We start from the raw sequence: 21,782 nt of genomic DNA, 5'->3' as shown, positions 1-21,782 counted from the left end.
TTTGTCTACCTTCCTCCTACCTTATGCGGCAAAGATGATGCCTTTTTTCCTTCTTTCCTTCCTTTTCTCTGTTCATTTCTTTTGTTCTTTGCTTGGCCATGGTGTGTTGTGATCTTAGACAATAATAAAATATAATCTGTTAAATCAGAGTCAGAAGGAATCCTGAGACCTGAACCAGCCGTCTACATCTGCTGAGGTGTGTTTTCCATTTAGGTGCATTTTCTGTGTCTTTCGCGTTCAGCCTGTCAGGACTCTGCGTTGGTCGAGGCGTTCCTCTCGCTAACGATCGCTGGCAGTCGGCAGCATGTGGCAGTAATTAAATCAAAGGAAATTGGTGAAATAGACGTTGTGCGGGGGGGATTGGGGGACGTCTGTGTGGTGATTTTGCCAGAAAAAAAAGGAAAAATATCCTGGCGTTTGAAAGGAAAATAGGTGGCTAATAAAAGAGACTCATAAAAAGCTGTCACCTGTGGAGAAATGTTTTTGTTCCCTGGCTTGAAAAACCAACAACACACACCGGTGTGTGTACACAGAAACCACCTTGTCTGCGTGTTTATATAAAAATAGGATTACAGAAAGTGGTTTTGTGCTCAAAACAGGGTGGATTTTACTTGGAAATACATTCTGTTGGAACATTTAGATTTGCAGGACCGATGTCCCCTCACCGACCGCTTTATCACGTCCATCTGTCCAGTTACTGAACAGAAATATCTAATCTGCCAATCACATGTCTACATTCAGTCATGTAGACGAGGAGAAGGCGACTTGCTGAAGCCTGCAGCTCCACGTTCACACGGTGGGGTCAGAAGCATGGATCCATCTTACCTGGTATCCATGGTTCAGGCTGCTGCTGGTGGAACGGTGGGGGGAGGTTTACTAGTCCCACCTTGGTCCCCTTAGTACCAACATGACATGGTTTAACCAGCACAGCCTACCTGAGTCCTGCTGCTGACCATGTCCATCCCTTTATGAGCACAGTGTAGCATCTTCTGATGGAAACTTCCTGTGGTATCAGATGGTGTTTAGACAGAAATACTCTGATATCGATGCCCCTTTTGGCAGAATCTGTATGTCTGATACTGTCGGATGCGGTGGTGCCAGTTTGGAGCAACATATCTGAGCAATGTTTCCAACACCTTGTTAAATTTGCAAAACCAAGAATTAACACTGTTCTGAAGGGGAAATGGTCTAACCCAGTACTAGCATCACAGATCTCTAAATATTTCCACCAAACTGCTTGATGGACACAGCTGACATAAGTCTTGAGATCAAGTAGCTTTTCTCTTTTTCTTGTATGAAGTACTTCTGTTTGAATAAAACGTCTCTCAGGAGAGGATGTTGGTAAAAGGTTCATGTGTTACACGAAGATGCGTTTCCCTGAAGAATTCTCATCTAAGAAGTTGATTGTAGCTGAATAATTTACTCTGAGCAGGATCCTCCTATGCCTTCTCATCATCACTACTGCACATGGTTGGTGGTTTCTGGTCCCGTTATCCTGGATACGTATCTAGAAAGAGCTCATTTGAGCCAATTTTTCTGCATCATTAAACTTGAAGGAAAGTTTAAACACCTTTTTCACTTTTTCTTTTTATGTTTTTGCTTGTCTGAAGTGCCACATCTGCAGATATGGTGGGTCTCACAACATCTGGATGTGATGTAAATTCAGTTGTTATAGCCAGACAAGTGTCCTCGTCTCAGTATTCATAGGAAGAGAATCAATATGTGGAGCGTGTCCACATCTCTCAAGTCAGTTTAAGTCAAACTGAATCAATAAATATAAACAACAGCAGCCTGTAACACCTTTATGTTTACATCTCTAACTAATAGAAGCTTTTTAAACGTTTTACTGAAGCTCAAAGTTTTCCATGTTGCTTCTGACATTTATCTGTACAATCTCATGTTTTCTGTCATGCTTCTCAAAATTAGTGAGACCTGTGAAATATCTGCAGAAATAACACTTAGGCTGAGTTTCAGCATGAATGCAGCTTTATTTGTACATTTAATGTAGAACAGTGTTTTACATAAAACATTAAAAGCAAGATGCAACAGAATCATTCAAAAGTACACTAAAGATTTAACAGAATAAAGGAAGAAAATAAATAAAAACAGAGCAAGATCTGTTCATCTTAGCAAGAATTAACCTGAAATCTCTACAACTGGACCTTTTCTTCTCTTACCATCACATCTGTCTTCTGTTTGCCATCCGAATAGTGAGAGAAACCTTCAAACTCTGCTAAAAGAAAAGCTTAAAGCCTGACCGTGTCCTGATCGGGTGAACAAGCGGGACTGCTAAATGCACGTTTTCATGCACAACATCAGCGTTGGGTCTCCCAGCAGAAGTTGCAGCAGCATATAGACCAATCTGAAAACACATCCCATCACAAGAATCTAATGTAGGAAAAACATCAAATATAAGAAACAGAAAAATGAATTGTTTTGATTAAAAACAGCAGCAAACGGAAACCTCGATTTAAGCTTGCTGAGAGTTTCAGCATCAAACTATAAACATCAACTTACTGAGGACATTAATCACCAGCATGTGTGTGAGAATCCGTCCATCTCCGCAAGATTCAACCCGTTATCTCCACAACTTTCACCCAGTCCCAACTGGGACAGACTGGAGCTTCCACACAACCTGTGGTGGAAAATACTCTGGTCTTGAGAAGTTGTAATACATCTAAGAGTCAACTGTCTTCTTACAATGAACATTTTATTACAAACTAATACAAGCACATGCTGGAGCTTGGAGAAACTCATAACAATTTTCCCCAACAAACCCCACACAGGAAGAAGCGGCTGCAGAGAAAGGATAGATGCAAAGGTTCCTCTGGATCTATCGCTGCAGAGTGTGTGTGTATGTGTGTGTGTATGTGTGTGTGTGTGTATGTGTGTGTGTGTGTGTGTGTGTGTGCAGTTATGAGGCCCTTTGTGCTCTGAAAAGCCACAGTATGATTCGTTATTTCCTTCCTCTGATGGGTATTTCTCTTCTCAGACACACACACACACTCAGTCTCAGACCTCTGGCTATTTCCTGTGTCAGGGGGGACATTATGAAGCCACATTATGTTCGCCATGAGGCTCTATATTCCCCCGTCCCTGAAATCATCCTCTGTCTGTGTGAGATGAGAAGAGGCCACTCAATTTCCTGGGAAAGGAGATGTGAAAGGTTGTGATGCTACACACACACCAACACACACTTAGAGGAGGAGCTGGATGTGTCTAATGGACTCCAATCAGATTGGAAACCTGAAATTTAGCTGAATTTGTAATGAAGATCAGGAGCTTTGATGGTTTCAGGGATCGAACCGTCGGTCTGATGAAACTTTAGTGGAAAATGTGGAGAAACGAGACGTCAGACCAGGATGGACAAATTCAGCTCTCTTCTGTGGAAATCACAGTTTTATGTCTGACGGCTTGGACGTACACACTGGACACTAATGTGGTTACACACACACACACACACACACACACACACACACACACACAGTCTAGAGCTAATTTAGTGCAATTAGTGGTCAATTAAAGCGCTGTGACTTCACTGGCTGTCTGACTCTTTGATGCTGCGGCTCCTGGCAAGACCAGACGCCATCTTGAATTCATTAACAGGCCGCAGTGTAAACACGCCGCACGCCCTCTCCTTCTGCTTCTTCTTCTTCTTCTCTTTTTACACTTCTTTACTTTGCTTCTGAACTTTTCCTTTTCTTCCTGATTAGTTTATCTTTTTTTTTTTTTCTGTTTTCAGCTCCTTTTGTTTGTTTTTATTCCAACCGGACTAATTTCTGTTTTCCTGATCATGTTTTGGTTTTTTTAGAAGTGAGGAACTTTTTTCTGCTGGTTGTGAGCTTGAAGCTGATTCAGCTGTATGAATCACCCCCTGAGCCTCAGACTGAGGTCAGATATTCCTAAAAAAAAAAAAGCCAAAAACAAGGTTGGAAATCACTGGAATATGTCGTGGAGCTTCATCTCTTGTCACTGAAGAGAAGAGGAGCTGCTAACTGGGTTGCTGCTCCAGTAAATAATAGATAAACAGCCTGCTGCCAGAAAGAGGACAAGAGATCTTTATAAGAATCAGTGGAAATGTGTGTGAAATCTACTGAAAAGGTAAAAAATACTATTTGAAATGAGTGAAATGACTTCATCTGTGTGTTCTGTGCCCCATCCATCTATGGCAGGTGGTTGATGTTGGCTAACACCAGTTTGTTTGCATCGTTGTGTGCGTGTTCAGTGTTCGCTCTGGTTTAGGTCTGCGTATTTCCCAGTTGATACACAACGAGGGGAAGGTTGCATACGACTCTGTTGTAGCTCTCTCCATGAGTCTAAGGTCTGAGACATCTTGTCAGCCGTCGCTAATCGAGTGTTCAGCTCATCTGCAGCATTGCCAGGCAGGTGCTTAAATGGGTTTTCCTGTAGGAACTGGAAACTTGTGTCATTTTTTAGGTCCATTTTTAGGTCCATTGTTTGGCTGTCGCTTTTCAAACCTATTTTATGCCTACAAGGCCTCAATGGGCGGCTGATTTGTGGCTCGATCTCATCTGTTGGATCCTAAAGTTGAATGTATAGTCATGGTCTGTTTACGATATGCTGGCTTCACCCAGAAGAGGTTGCAATAAGTCTCATGTAGCTAAACTGCTCGTGTGGAGGCAGTGTTTAGCTCTGCTCAACAAAGCATGAACAGTCAAGTGATTATTTGACATTTGGGAATCATTATTCATTTGGTCGAGATGCTAAAACAACCACAAGGTCAGATCATAATAAATTAAATATGAACACTGAGAAGCTTTTAGACATTTCCTGCTGGGTTGTCCAGTTCCAGTCCTACCTGTCCTTACAGGCTTTCCCTGCTCCAACACACCTGATTCAGATTTAATGGACCCAACAGGTTCTGCACAAAGACCCACTAGTTTAGGTCAGGTGTGGTGAAACAGGCAAACATCTCAAACCTGCAGGACTGTTGCCTTCAAGGACCAAAGGTTTTCACTGGTACATAACTCAACTCAATTTATAAAGGCCTTTAAAACAACCAAAGTCCAAACAGTGCTGTACACAATCAGCCAAAATAAAAACAGAATAGAACAGTTCATATGCAAATAAATAACACAATAAAACAACAGGTCATGCAAGGAATACAGAGTTAAAACTGTCACGAAAGCAGTGGAGATGTGGTGTGGACCCAATTGCAGAGATGAGGGAGGCCGGTATGCAGAACTCAGAACGATTTATTTTCCTCAGAGGAACCCAGGGAACTCAGAACAGACAAACTAAACTGAGGTACAAAATGATCCAGCAAACAATGAGTGAACATGAGTGGTATAAATACACAGGAAAAACCGAACGAGAAACAGGTGAAACAAATGAACTAAATGAACCCAGGTGAACCAAAGCAATGAACAGGAAATCTAAGAAGCTAACCAAGAACCAAGACAGGAAAAACTACAAAATAAAACAGGAAGCCCAAAAACAAAGCACAGAAAAACCCAAATCATGACATAAAACAATAAAACAAATAGTAAGTTAAACCAATAATAAAACTAAGCAGCATTTAGTTGTGGCAACCGTAGAGCGCCTTTTGCAGCTGTCAGTAAAGACCAGTGTTTTTCTTTACTGAAAAATCCCAAGTCACACTACAAACCAAAATGTTGTATTTAAAAGAAAATCCATATTATTCAGATAAAGTTCATCTCATTAAAGAAATCAGATAAACACAAGAAGAAGGAATTTTATTGTCTTTCACCGGGGTCTGTTCGGATGAACACAAAGCTGCTTTTTAGACCAATTACGTGAAAGTGGGTAATTTCTCAGGGCACACCTGATAATCTCTCACGGCGCACTAGTGGTTGAAAAACACTGATATTCTCACTGATGCTGCCATGTTAGAAGGCAAAAAGCTAGCTCTGTCCAAACCAGTTCAGCACTTATGTGTTGATGCTCAAGACCTGCATGATTCCCCAAAATCCTGGTTTACAAACTTCGAAAACGGATGGAGATTTTGCTCCCACATATTTACCATTCCCTGTCCAGTTTCAGAGGATCCGAATTAAAAGCTGTTGGATGTTTATTAAGTTCCCAGTCAGGATGGGAAGCAGACCTCCAGCTGTGGAAAATTCCCCAAACTATTTCCTCCTCATGTCCACGCTGGGTTAAAAGCCAAACAAATAAAACAACGTCAGACACAGATAAGGTTAAAAATAAGGGATGTCTCCTCTTTATGTTTAGGAGTTAAAGTCACTGTGAGGAAACATTGATGTTTTACGAGTGTTTATCGACAGCATGAAGGAAAAAACTGAAACTTTGTCCCCATATCTGCCATTTGCACCGTGAAGGCTCGGTTTGTCCTACTTCAGTCCCATTTCCACTGGGACAAACTGCTGGACACCAACAAAGTGCTGCTAACAGCTGAGAGGCTTCCAGTTATCTGGTTTGACGGCAGCAACACATTGATCCCACAGCTCGGGGTCAGCAGGCGGTCTGGAAAATGAAATCCTTCACTGGGAAGCTGATTGGAACATCCAGATGATTGTTTTCTACATGAGATGCTGGCAGCAGAACGTGTGCGTGGTTCATCTTTTAGCCAACCACGTATGTCACCAACATGCGTGTCATGTGATCAGTGAAGCGGACAGTGGTCTGGATGTACGGAGTATTTTAGTCCCGCCTGACGAAGCTGCTCACTATTTAAAAAAGTCACTCTTTCCTTTTCCTGTCTGGTTTTCTGCACACACTCTCCTTTCCTGCTCTCACTTCTTCTCTATGTCACACACCCCACAGTGTTTTCTGTCTGAGTGACTCGACCCCCCCCTTCAGTCACAGGTGCACCACGCTACAGCACACACACACACACACAGACACACACACATGCTGAGTCCACTTGTCTTCACATAGGGGGCTCTAATCAAGCCACAGGAAGCCTGAGCTCCACAGGGAGTGTGTGTGTTAGCGTGTTGAGGAATGTGTTGCTCCATGAAACTCACGGTGAGTGTGTGGAGGAGACGCCGCATGTTTTCAATTACACCCGAGTGTTTTTGCAGATGTGTGTGCTTGTGCTCCCTTTTGGATGATGCATCTTTACGATCCCTCTCTTCGGATGTCAGGATGTACCGACGATGCACCTCAACCTTTCACCTCCACACGAAGGCGGAGAGTTTAGGTCCGTACCGCACAGCGTGTTCTCTAACAAGGCGACGAACCACATAAAAACCCACGAATCAACCACGACAGTCCCTTTCATCGTACTGTTCACACCCAGACGTCATCAGAGCATCCCATCACATGCACATTTACTGTTGCTGGCTTTTCTTTCAGTAAATAAATAAAGTAAATAAAGCATGAACTTGTTATATTTGCTGTAAGTTTCATCCTACAGTTGAATATCTCTTCATATCGATGTGTTCGTCTTATCCAAGGTGTTTAACATAAGATAAGATAAACCTTATTTATGTAGCACTTTTCATAGACACAAGGTCACAAAGTGCTTCACAACAATAAAAACATAGAAAACCTGCAACGTTTGGGAAAAAGAATAAAAAATCATCCTGCCTCAACCCTGCATGGAAATGAGCTTTTTGCACATTTGTCTGATTCATAAAATATTTCTTTGTTTGAAGACGAGAACCTCAATGCATCATGATTTATTAATGATGTAATTATATGATACAATAAAGGTTTTTGCAACAAACATAACTTTATAACGTCGTACGTTTTACAGTTAAATAAAAATATTTTTTTAGATTATTCTGTCATAACTTCTCTACAGGTTTTACAATAAAACACGTTTCAACATCATTAGTTTTTATAATAAAAACATGTAATAAGATCATACGTTTGTCTTTTTTATGATAAAACTAATTTTTTTGTTCTTTTTATTAAAATAAAATTTACACCATGTCAACTCACTTTTAATGTCATGCATTTCTGTTTTCCACAATAAAACTTGTGATATTTTCATGTTTTTACAGTAAATAAAAGTTATAATGAAATAATGTCGGCTTTTTTCACCATCAGTGGCAGCAATGCACTTTCATATTTTTACTTAACTTTGTTCAAACTTCTCTTTTTTGTGTTAAAAGCATTTTTTTCTCCTTACTCTTTATCTTTCTCTCTCTCTCTCTCTCTCTTTCCATCCTTGCCTCTTCCCTAATCTTCCTCTTGGCCTCCTCATCTCGCCTCATATGGAGTCAATTAGGCAGCCATGTTCAAATATGTGTGTGTGAACGTACATCTGGTTCACATTAGTGCAATTGCAGGTTGGTAGAATAAAGGGCTGTGCTTGGAGGTGGTGGGTGGGATTTCCTTCCGCTTTCACACACACACACACACACACACACACACCTCCATGTGTTTTGAATCAGGAACATAATTAACCTTCAGAGGATTCAGAGGCCGCGGCTCAGATCTCCACTATAAAAATACATCTAAAAAACAGAACACCCACCACCACCCCCAAAAACGTAAGAGTTTGATGCGTCTGCAGCACGTTTGATTTGCTTTCCCACGTCCGGACGCTCTCAGTCGTCACAGTGTTGGGCATGAGGAGCTAAATGAAGATAAGAAAAGTGCACCAACAGGTGGAGAAGGGGGGGCTAACAGTAGATTTTTTTTTTCTGTCAAAAAGCAGTAAATTTTCCCCTTTGAGATGTTGTAAGAGATAGATGTTCCTGATGGAAGATAATGACAAGATGGATGTGAAACCTGCATGATGGAAATGAGAGCAGGAAAGAGAGAAACAAAAAGAGGTAAAAGGGAAAGGCACAGGTGCAGCCGTGTGTGTGTGTGTGTGTGTGTGAGTGTGTTAGGGAGGAAAAATGTGTGTTTGTCTGTCAAGAGGTTTCGTGACTGCTCCTTTGAGTGTTCACATTCCAGCACATCTGCTTCGGATGAAGCATGGTTAACTGTGTGTGTGTGTGTGTGTGTGTGTGCGAGAGAGAGAGAGAGAGAGAGAGAGGAGGAAAGAAAGTCAGGAATGTGTTTAAGTCATTTATTGGGTAAAATGCCTTCCTTCATTTTGTTTGTTTGTTTTCAGCTTTCAACCTGCGTAATCTTTCAGGACGGAGTGAGTTTTAATCTTTACAATATAATCTGCAGGTAGTTTAATTTTGGTTGCCTTTTAATGTCGCTGTTAGTATCACAGTTAGCATCACTGTCACAGTTATAGTTAGTTTCACTGTTACTGATACCGTTAGTGTCACTGTTAACCTTAGTTAACGTCACTGTCACAATTACAGTTAGCATCACAATTGCTGGTACAGTTAGCATCAGAGTTACCATTACAGTTAGCATCACTTTTACCATTACAGTTAGCATCACTGTCACAGTTATAGTTAGTTTCACTGTTACTGATACCGTTAGTGTCACTGTTAACCTTAGTTAACGTCACTGTCACAATTACAGTTAGCATCACAATTGCTGGTACAGTTAGCATCAGAGTTACTATTACAGTTAGCATCACTTTTATCATTACAGTTAGCATCACTGTCACAGTTACAGTTAGTTTCACTGTTACTGAGACAGTTAGCATCAGAGTTACCATTACAGTTAGCATCACTGTTACTGATAAAGTTAGCATCACAGTTACCATTACAGTTGGCATCACTGTTACTGATACAGTTAGCATTACAGTTGCCATAACAGTTAGCATCACTGTCACTAATACAGTTATTATCACAGTTACCATTACAGTTAGCTTTACTGTTACCATTACAGTTAGCATCACTGTTACTGATACAGTTAGCATCACAATTAGCTTTACTGTTACCATTATAGGCAGACTCACTGTTACATTACAGTTAGCGCCACTGCCAGTGCCATTGCTGGTACCTTTAATGATCCGAGCATCTTGCCAGCTTCTGTGTCTTGTAAATCTCACTTTACGCTTTGGTTTTTTTTATTTTAATCCTTTTAGTGTCATGGCTCATTTATACATCTGTATAGCTGTAGGCAACGTCCTTCAGGAAAGCTCTTATCTGGCCATGGCGATGTGCCATAATCACTTACATGTCAGAACCCTGTTTATTATTTCTATTATTTGTACTATTACTTTTATAATATCAGGGTTATTTTTGTTATTACTATTATTACTGTTATTTGTATAATATTACACATGATGTTTCAAATCATTTATAAAATACTCATCTTCTGCCTTAAATCTTTTTCATTATTTTTTATCATAAAAATGTATTTAGTTTAAATGATTTAAAGTATTCAATATTCATTAATTTTTTTGTTTTACCTCTATCGTTAAGGTTACTGTTTACTATTATTCCTACTGTAATTACTAGTAGTAGTAGTAGTAGTAGTAGTAGTAGTAGTAGAAGAAGTAGTACACTGTCATCTTACATTATGTGTAACAAGATTTAAAATTATTAACCTTTTGTTTTGACCTTGTAATTCTTTAAAATGTTTTTACATTAGTATAACTAATTACTAACATTCATGACTGTTATTTAGCATTGTGGTTATTTCTACATTTATGACTATTGTTATTGTTTTAATCATTGTCATAATTACTGTAATTAATTTAAATAAATGAAAACAAACAAAAGGCCAGATAGCGCTGAGCATCTGTGGTTAAGATTGGCCAGAAACGCCACCCACCTCACAACATTTACTACGTTCTCTGAAGCCGTCAGTATTTTTCAACTCTCAGTATAACAAGTTTCTAAACCAAACCCAACGACAACATAAACTACTCCACTAAGAGACACCTACCGTTTAACGTTTTCAGCTCTGCCCCATTGTGGTTAGCTACATGTTTAGCTGTTTAGAAGTGTGTGTTTGGTACAAAAACATTTAAAAGTTACAGATCTTATTAATTAACCTCACTTATAAAGCCCATAGTCTCACTGGTTTCAGTGTTCCCATAACTTTGATAGTTAGATGCTTCATCCACTGGCCTGCTGGATGTGGTCGGTTGGAGGACCCTGTTACATGGTGGTTTGCCACTTTGGTGACTTCTTCGACCAACCAGACGTCTATCAGGTTTAGTTGGTTGATGCTACGTCCGCTAAATATCCAGTATTTTACTTTGCTGGTCATCTTAACTGCACAACACTGCAGTTTGTAGTTGAATCCATGTCATACATGCAGATTATTAGCATTATGATTTTGTTCTCATTTGGACGTTAGCATACTGCCATTAGCATTTAGTTCAGAGCATCACTTCACAATCAGCAGTTTAACTACTTTTAAATAACTAATATGTGTACCAAGAATTTTGTGGTGTCCTGGAAAGATTTCCTCCATTTAAGCTTACTGCTTTCCTCCCTTTCCTTGTCCTTTTCACTCTTTCCTCCTTCTTTCTCCAGTCATGGCTGAGGTGGAGACAGCCAGGTTGAACAGATGCTCCCCACATTTTCAGACATTAACTGGGAAGAAGAAGCATAAAACACTGCACAAAGACTATAAGCCCCCCATTCTTGCTGTCTTCACCCTCTGCATTTTTCTCTGTTGTTTCCGTTTACTGTCTTTTTATCTGCATCCAGCTTCAAGCCTTTCATTCGGCTGTGTTTATTGTTTTCCACGCTCTCGTTTGAATGGAAAAAAGAGAAAAACCTTGAGGGCCACCAGTGTTTCCGTCAGCTAGTTAGAAGTGACACACTGTTGCAGAAATTAGTTACTTGTTTCTGTTTTCAGTTAAAACGCAGCAGGGTTCTTTTTTTGTCTTTTTGATCACTTATTTATTTGTAACTCAATTTTTTTATGAGCTGACTTTGATCCAAACAATCCTTTCACATCGAGTTTTGGTTTGGCTGTTTTTATGTATGTCAGGTTCCAGCACAGTATTATGGTGCAGACAAGAAAAACTGTAATGTCCACATATTTATGGAAAAAGGAATTGAAAAAGGATTATTATCCCACTTGTTCAAGTTTTTCTGCCTTTTTTGTTCTTCTTCATTTATTGCAATAAATGAATATTACAATAATTCTTATATTTAATCATTATTTGATGCAAACCAATTCTTGAATTTAAAGAAAAAAATATACATAAATATATATATATTTAAATAGTTTTCATATTTTTGCTGTTACTTTGTATGTATTATATACAATTTATTTTAATTTTAGATAATTTATTTAATAACTGTATATTCCTTAATTTCATTTCCTTCTTTTTGCTTGACTTTTTCCTGTATTTACTTTGTTTTTATATAATTTGTAATAAAGTCATGCATTATGAGTTACATACAGCAATACCTACATGATTATGAACTCTTTTACACAAAGTATAAGGTGGTTTGTAAATAGATTAAACTGTGCAACTCGGATCGGATCGGGCCGGGCCGGCGCTGCACAGCTGTTTGTTCTGTGTGTTTTTAGCTCCATGAGGAATACGTTTCAGAGGAATGCGGCCTGATGTTTTCTGCTGCCGAGGGCGACGTAGAACAAGGCTTTGATGAAATCTGTGATGTTTCATGTTCCATGAAGATTCTCTGAATTTGTCAAGTGTTATGCAACCATGTGAACTCTGTCAGGGGGGGTTTGTGGTCTGTTTTACTGAAGATCATCGTTTTACATGCTGGTTTCTGCTCCATCATAGGGCACGGCTGCTTCATCAGCTTTGTTTTAGGTCTCTGTGATGGGAATTTGTTCGACTAGTTTCTGTCTGCGAGGTGCAGTGGTTTGGTGGTTAGTACTAGTGGTTACTGCCCGGGTTTCATTCAGGTGCTTCACTTTCCACCTACAGCTCAGAGACACGCATGATACTTGGGTTTTTACTCATTTGAAGTGGGTCCATTTCAAGGGAACATATGAGATGAAGTTTTGACGAATAATAAAAGGACAAAACAAAGATTTATATTAGGTAGAAATCAACATAACTGACTAAAGACATATTTATACAGGAGAGGATGGTCATGAGTTACCTAGATAAAAGTGGCCGAATGGTTGTAGTGGCCCCTCCCCAGCTGATCTGTGCCCCCCGTCTAGTGTTTTAAAAGCTTCTCTCGCTAATTGGGTTTTAAATTGAACAGGGATTTTAAGCTAGATGGGCAGAATTCATCAGTGATGGGGTCGAGCTTCTTTATTATTTGTCGATTCGTGAAGACAAAATCATGTTTAAGTGCTCCACACGTTGAGACAGTAATCCCTGCCTTCATCACCTCCAGGCTGGATTACTGTAACACGCTGTTATCGTTCAGTCAGACAGTCGTCTCGCTCACGTCTCTAACTCATCCAATATGCTGCTGTTCTTCTTCTGAGACCATAATATGCCTGTTTTAGCGTCACTTCACTGGCTGCCCAGACACATTACAGTTCATTTTAAGCTTCTTTTAGGTTTGCTTTTTAAGTCCTTCCATGGTCTGGCCCCGCTGTACGTCTCTGAGCTACTTTCCCCCTCATCGCAGCCCAGTGAGTCAGCTCTTCTGGAGGTACCGAGGTCTAGACGGAAGCTCGGAGGGAACAGAGCCGCCGTGGTTGTTGTTTACTACTCCAGGTTTTTAAAACCCTCCATTTTTAAAACCCGTCTGATGACTGATTTTCATGACTTGGCCTTCGATCCAGCACGAGAGTCTGGTTATTCTCTCTGATACTTTATTGTTTTAATGTTTCTTACTTTACTTTTACTGAAAACTACACAAGCTTAGCATGCTACAGCTAACTGATTACTGAAGTGAATGAGCCAGTAATCTGAGACAGAAATCAATAATAAACTGGCTCATGTTGAGAAAAGTGTCAGGTGTGTAGTTGGATGTTTCGCGATGTTATTGATCGATTCCCAGAGTTCCCTGCGGCTTAAATGACGCGATTGCTTTGGTGTTTATGACTGTGCTCCCGACTTTGCACTTGTTTTCAGGAAGTGATGTGTGATAGAAACTTGTTTTACTTCCATCCATCCACCCATCCATCCATCCATTCAATCATCCATCCGTCCATCCATCCATCCATCCATCCATCTATCCATCTGTCCAACCATCCATCCATTCATTCATCCACCCATCCATCCAAACCTCCGTCCATCCATCCATCCACCCATCCATCTATCCGTCCAACCACCCACCCACCCATTTATTCATCCATCCATCCATCCATCCATCTATCCATCCGTCCAACCATCCACCAATTCATTCATCCACCCATCCATCCAAACCTCCATCCATCCATCCACCCATCCATCTATCCATCCACCCATCCATCCATCCGCCCATCCATCCAGCCATCCATCCATCCACCCATCCATCCATCCGTCCAACCATCCACCCATTCATTCATCCACCCATCCATCCAAACCTCCGTCCATCCATCCATCCACCCATCTATCTATCTATCCGTCCAACCACCCACCCACCCATTTATCCATCCATCCATCCATTCATCTATCCATTCATTCGTCCATCCACTCATCCATCCATCCATCTATTCATAAATACACCCATTCCTCCATCCATCCATCCATTCATTTATTCATCCATCCATCCATCCAAACCTCCGTCCATCCATCCATCCATCCACCCATTCATTCATCCATCCATCCATCCAAACCTCCGTCCATCCATCCATCCATCCATCCACCCATTCATTCATCCACCCATCCATCCAAACCTCCGTCCATCCACCCATCTATCTATCCGTCCAACCACCCACCCACCCATTTATCCATCCATCCATCCATCCATCCATTCATCTATCCATTCATTCGTCCATCCACTCATCCATCCATCCATCTATTCATAAATACACCCATTCCTCCATCCATCCATCCATTCATTTATTCATCCATCCATCCATCCAAACCTCCGTCCATCCATCCATCCATCCACCCATTCATTCATCCATCCATCCATCCAAACCTCCGTCCATCCATCCATCCATCCACCCATTCATTCATCCATCCATCCATCCAAACCTCCGTCCATCCATCCATCCATCCACCCATTCATTCATCCATCCATCCATCCAAACCTCCGTCCATCCATCCATCCACTGTGGGAAAAATGACAGCATAGCGGAGACTTTCTCTGATTGGCTGACGGTTAGCTGTGGGAATGCTGAAACTTCCATGTCTGCATGTGTGTGACCGAAGGAAGTGAGGTTGTTATTGTGTCTTTAACACACTCTGCACCTGTCCCTGTCTGTCGGCAGCACACACACACACACACACACAAATCCCAGTCTTCCGTCAGCAGCCTAACAACACATTCACTGGGAAAATATGCCGGCTATGCATGAGACATAACTCTACATATTTTCAGCAGGATCAACATATATGGTGTGTGTATGTGTGTTTCAGTAAATGTGTGTATTTGTATGCAGGCTCTGGGTCAATAAATGTGGTTTTGTGAGCAGAGCACAGATCCAGATCTCAAAGGGGAAGAGGAGGAGGAGGAGGAGGAAGTCAGAGGGGGTTTTACTTGAGCCCTAATGACTTCTACAGACCATGTGTCTGCATGTGTATGAATACTTTGCAAGGTGCATTGTGGGAACGTAGTAACCTCAGTTAGCTTACATTTGTGTTTAAGTTTGTGTATTTTCTTGTTTGTGTGAGTGTGTCTGTGTAGTTGGATGTTTCCTGATCTTATTGATTGATTCCCAGAGTTCCCTGCTGCTCACATGGCGTGGTTGTTTCGGCGTTTATGTCCGCGCTGCCGTCTTTGCACTTGTTTTCAGGAAGTGATGTGTGTTGGAAACTAGTTTTACTAAACTGACTTAACTGTGGAGTGTTGGCTAGTGTTGCTCCTGTAACCAACTTATGGAAACTTTAAGTGTTCCTCAGTTTAACAATAAATTATTACAAAGCTTGTTGATTGAAATCGGACATTTCTAAATGTTTAGAATCCAATAGAAACACCATCATAGTGGTTTTCTACTCAGAATCTATTTGCATCAAACACTAAAAGTTTTATTTTCTCTGATAAAATTGTAGATAAGCCTCAGAATATTTTGTTCTCCTTGTACACATCATTCCTGCTGATGCTTTTTTCTGGTTGTTTCTAACGGAGAACGTTGAAAATTCACACAAACACTGCAGTTCTGGTTTTCCAGAGATGTTTATGAACAGAGATGTGTTCTGGTCTCCATTCAGTGTTTCCAGTCAGGTTTCTGGTAGAAGCGGCTGATGTCGCTGCTCATATTTATTTATTTGCTGGCCTGCATGTTGCTTTGACTGTAAAGTGAGGCTTAACTTTGTCCATCAAACACAGAAAACCTTGTAAAAGCCGAAGGAAGCCAGTCAGTACAGATCAACTCTATTTGCTTTTCAGGTCTGATATCAAACTTCACCTGGTGGAAAAGCTGCTGCTTTCTGAATAGGTTGCATGTTTTGCTCCAAAATGACCGTTTACAACTGAAGAAACACGGTCTTTACCTGGCAGAGGCGGAAATAGACCTCGTTTGTGTTTATTTACTTGAGGAGTTCCACACAACTTTTCATCGTCTCTACATGCTTCATTTGCACTTCATTAGCATGAAATCTTACAACAACACACACATTTTGTACCAGAACTCTGTTGTGTTTTCAGCTAAATTAACACCACCAGTTACACAACAGGACGATATTTACATAAATGGTTTGGATTTTTTTACAGTTCTGGTGCTTTCACACCATGCCTCTTTTCCATTAGTATCAGCTTGTCTCAACTTAACTCGTCTCAGCTTCGTCCAGTTTCTTTTCCATTCCAGTTTAGTACCAGGTCTAAAATGGGTGGGGTTTGTGCAAAATCACTGTGATGTCAGTGTTGTGCACGGCAAGCTCTATAACAACACAGGACTGAGAGACAATCTGCTGCAGTCTGGTGACGTCACACATAACCCGACTCAGCTCGCTTTGAACCTGGGATGAGGAGTTACAAAGAAGTACCGGTTAACGGGTCCAAATAGCCGAGTGGAAAGCCCTACAGACCGAGGCGAGTTAAGTTGAGACAAGCTGGTCCTAATGGAAAAGGACCATTAGATTCAAATCCAAGTCCGTTTGCCCAGTTGTGGTCAAAAAAGCCGATTTGTTTCACAGGTAATGTGAACAAAACAAGAGCCAACTGGTAAAAGTTGTGCTCCCTCTGTGGATACACTCATAATCTGTAAAGCAAATTCAAAAGATTGGCGTGCTGCGTGGCGTTCATGACCTCCGCTCGTCCATCGATCCTTTCCTCGTGCACATGTTGTATGAAGCATGCTGTCAGCTTCCCTCTCCTCCTCTTCCTCACATCGGGACGGTTTGCCTGGAAGACGGTTTACGTAACGCCGCAGTTGAAGCTAAATGAGAAATAAAACCAGGAACATTCGGGGAGTTTTGTGTGACAGGAACTGTTTTCTGTTTTGAATCATTTCTCTAAGGGGAGTGTGGGAAGTGACACGATACTTTTTATCATGCCTGCAAGTGCTTTTTATCATCAGGTTTGTTTTTAACCACATCTGTCTTCTATTCATATGCAAATACTTTCATTTAACAAAGCAACCTCTGTCTTTAGTTTGGGGGGGGCAGAGGTGGAGGAGGTGTAGCTGTAGAGAGTTTCTGCTTGTTGTGGACTGAAGTGAGGAGAGCAGCTGGGTTAAAGTCTGCGTCATGTAGTGCAAGCTAGCGTCATGGCTGAGCATTCACACGCCATACACATTCACAGAGGCATGTTGTGCCCACACACACACACAGACACGCACCTACTGAAAGACACAACTTAACTCAGACATTGTGAATACTTGCTTTGGCTGCTGACTGTCCTTGCTCTTTTTTTTATGTTTGGTGCTGTGGTAACCAACGGCAACAAGTTATCTAATCACGTTTTATCCAACTCAAATGTCAAAATCATGCATGTTGCCATAAAAATGATTCTCCGCCGGAGTCAGGAATGTGTTTCATAGAGGTAGACTGCTGTCAGTCCAGAAATAATCCTGTTGGTTCTTCCTTCGACTCACCGGCTAATTTTATGCCTGAATTTATTCACAACGTGTTAAAATTGCAATAAATATTAAAAAAAGAACATGCAGGCAAAAAGACTGGGAATAAACTAAATGCAAGAAAATATTAAATAAATTATTAGCAGTTGAAAAATAAAAATAAATAATTCATAAATAATATACAATAAAAGTGAATAAAAACAAATAAATAATTAAAATTCATTAATTTGATAAAAATAGATTCAAATTTTAAAACTGCAAAACTAAATAAGTATTACAGGAAACCATGTCAAGTAACATGTTAAATAAATAAATAAAATGATGCTCTTTTGTTTATCTTGTTTGGTTTAATATGTTGTGACAGAAGTTTCTAGATCAGGTGTGATATTTAGCTGTCAGAAAGAGGAAAATTTTGCATGGATGTCTTCAGTGTTGATGATCGCCACCTGTCTGAAACGGAGTCCTGCTGAGCGTGGAAATTCACATTTTCACGTGACGTTTCTGTTTCTCTGTCTTGCAGGTGTACGCTCCATCTGCCAGCACCGCCGACTACAACAGGGACTCACCGGGTTATCCCTCCTCCAAACCGCCCAGCGCTGGCTTCCCAAGCTCATTCTTTATGCCAGGTACTCACACACACACACACACAGCGGTGCTGTCTTTCATCAGCCCTCCCACCACTGGTTACGCAACACTTTGCGGTCACCGGATGGTCGAGAAACTGGAATTCCCTGAGCTGCAAGTTGCTTCTCAACCACAACACGATTATTTATTCATTATAAAACGTAGTTTTAGAGAGTTTGGCTTCACGTTCTTCATGTTTCAGACCTGGAACATGGCAGAAAATCACATTTAACTGCAGCTTGATACAGATGAGTAATGAAGTAGTGAACCTGATGATCTAGCAACAGTTCAACTCAGTACTTGTAATGTAACCTCGGATGGGCAAACATTGACCAGATCTGCACACGTTGTAGCTGGTAATTGCTGGTAGTTTGACACATGCAGAGGCAACATGAACTCCCTCTGGACACTGGCTAGAAATGCTTCTAACGGAGCCCCTCCTTCATTGCCAGGGTGCTGTGGTTGGGATCAATGTCGTGCTGGAAGACTCAGATACGTTTCATCTTTAACGTTCCCAAAGGGGGAAGGAGGTTTTTACCCTAAATCTCACGACGCATGGCCCCCTTTCACCCTGTCCTCAGTACAGATCATTCGTCCTGCCCCCTATGCAGCCCCAAAGCATAATGTCTCCACCCCCATGCTTCGCACTGGTTGTGGTGTTGTTACGGTGCAACTCAACACGCTTTCCCCTCCAATCATAGCGAGTGGAGTTGATACCAAAAAGTTCCATTTTGGTCTCATCTGGCCACGTGACATTTGGATGAAAGGATGGATGGATGAATAAATGGATGGAAGGAAGGCTGGATGAATGAATGGATGGAAGGAAGGAAGGATGGATGGATGAATGGATGGATGGATAGAAGGAAGGATGGATGGATGAAAGGAAGGATAGATGGATGAATGGATGGATGGATAGAAGGAAGGATGGATAGATGGATGAATGGATGGATGGATGGACATCCAAGCGGAGGAAAAAAGCGTTGCCTTCCACAGGAAGAGTGGGCCTCCACTGTGCTTTACTGCATTAAGCTCCATTTTTACTCTTATTTTGTGTCTCACAAAGGTGCCTGTGTCTCTTCAGACTATCTCAGCTGAGATTTTCCTTTTTCCATCCTCCTACAGTCACATCTTCACTGTTGATGCTGACACCGATGTTTGATGTGTTTCTTCATTATTAATACAGTATTGTTAGACATGCAACAGAGTTCTGTCTCCTCTAAGGTCCCAGTTTACCGTTTGGTAAATCTGCAGGGACTTTGATGGATTTTATTAACCTGCCTGAGCATCTCTACCTACCGGTTTGGTTTTGGGTGTTTCTTATAACACTGCTGTTTCACATTTTACTGTTGTTACAATATTATTAACTTCTTCTTTTTAACATCTCCACCATTTGCTAAAAATATTTATTTTGTTTATTTTTGTCCAAAACAAGCAGAAAAACACATATTCCTCGGGTCTTTTTGGTTGTGTAAACGTTAAATGCTTTTCTATTCATCCGTTAGTCTTAACAGAATTAGCTTTATTGCTACAAACAAGTGGATATCATGAACAGCTTATTTTCAGTTTATAAACATCGAATGTTAACAGGAAATGTGATGAAAGACAATATAAAATATATAGTGTTGTTTTAACGTGTCTTCCTGGTCTATCCTACCCCTCCTTCTTCATTTTGTGTCTCTGTCAGATGGTCACCACAGCGGTGATCCCTGGAGCAGCAGCAGTAGCAGTATGAGCCAGCAGGGTTACCATGGCAGCATGCTGGGGGGTGGGAACTCAGCCCATGGCCCCTCCCAGAGCTCCTCCTACTGCGGGATTCACCCTCACGACAGACTGGTGAGCCCACCTGTCATTCACAAAGTGTCCAAATGCAGGATTCTGATCCTGTTTATAAACCCTTCACCCTCTTTCTGCAGAGCTACCCCTCACACTCATCTGCAGATATCAACTCCAGCCTTCCTCCCATGTCCAGCTTCCACAGAGGGGCCGGCGGCGGGGGCGGTGGCGGTGGCAACCACTACAGCACCGCCTCTTGTACCGCCCCCACCAACGGCACAGACAGCGTCATGGGTAAGACTCCTGCACTGAAGAAAAGCAAAGACTTAACTTTTTGGTTGCGTTTTGGATGCTTGTTGTGGAGACAGAAAACACCAACACCCCCCCTTCTTCAGCCTGGACGCAGCTCGGGACTTTAGTTGATGCCTTTGTTTGCAGAAATCTGAAATAAATCATAATGAAAGACAGATTTTAAGCTGAGGATGAAAGCTGACTTTGGTCTTGTTGACTCACCATGTCATGTAACTGTGGTCTAATCTTTTCAGCGCCTGTTAGAGGGATAAATTTAATATAGCTTAGCTTCCGCTCAGGATGTGTGCTGCAGTTTTTCATCCACAATCTCTGTCTGCTTCATGGCTTTAAGATTAGCTAACACTCTGCTTTGTTTTCAGCCCTTTCTAGCCAATCTTAGCATGCTAACAGTCTGGATTACAGAGGCATGTACGCTGCAGTCCAGCAGAACTCACATCCCACTACACAGGGAAGCCATTGCATTGAAGGGTTGAATAACTTTGCTGGTGACTGTAAGTTATTCTGTTAACGCTGACATTATGAACATATTAGCATGATCACACGGCTTCTAATGGAACGACTTGGGATCTGTGTTGAGAATCCAGATATAAACTAAGTTTATTTGCCATGTTGGCTCAGAGCTGTAGACTATAGATGACTTCAGACTTTGAGGCTGGACCACTGGACCTGACATAAGGAGAAAACACCCATCCCTCACGCTGACTGTTTGACATTTAGATGACTTCACAAAGGACTGGTTTATTATCATTAATTTGAGACTTTTGAAGGTCTGCTGCTTTCTGATCTTATTTTTACTCTTTTTGTGTTATTGAGGATGTGATGTCGGGATGCACCGATCCACTTTTTACGATCCGATTTCTGAAATTTGAATATATGCCGATACCGATATTTCCCGATACCAGATCTGTTTATGTGAACATTATTGTGACTATGGTTATTATTGCTGTTATAACTGTGTAAGATTTCATTAGGTTGTAATAAATTACACATCCTTACATCCAACATTACACATCTAACAATTTCCACAGTATTTATTTTCATTTGGCACATTTTACCCAAATAAAACTATAAATGTGTGATTTTTAAACAAAGATCTGGCTTTCAGTGTCACAAAAACATCACATTTTAACATTCAAGACATTTTTATCTTTTAAAACATGTCCGAAGCATGTCATCAAACACACCTGACTAGTGACTAGTGTGGTATCAGGTATCAGAACTCTTATTAATTCCAAGTACGAGTACACACACATGGT

At 41.1% G+C, this 21,782-nt stretch overlaps 1 protein-coding gene across 5 annotated transcripts in view; it reads left to right on the top strand.

The window, feature by feature from the left end:
* tcf4 (transcription factor 4) overlaps positions 1–21,782 on the top strand; it is a 283,617-nt gene that overhangs the window by 217,344 nt on the left and 44,491 nt on the right. For all 5 annotated transcript variants that reach the window (XM_079256445.1, XM_079256444.1, XM_079256446.1 and 2 more), the window contains 3 exons: positions 18,338–18,443; positions 20,126–20,274; positions 20,355–20,508. In XM_079256445.1, coding sequence (XP_079112571.1) covers positions 18,338–18,443; positions 20,126–20,274; positions 20,355–20,508 — 409 coding nt within the window. The remainder of the gene's footprint in view (positions 1–18,337; positions 18,444–20,125; positions 20,275–20,354; positions 20,509–21,782) is intronic.

This window comes from Telmatherina bonti (assembly GCF_933228915.1).
Source record: "Telmatherina bonti genome assembly, chromosome: 17".
NCBI lineage: Eukaryota > Metazoa > Chordata > Actinopteri > Atheriniformes > Telmatherinidae > Telmatherina > Telmatherina bonti.
This window is presented reverse-complemented; position numbering and strand designations above follow the sequence as displayed.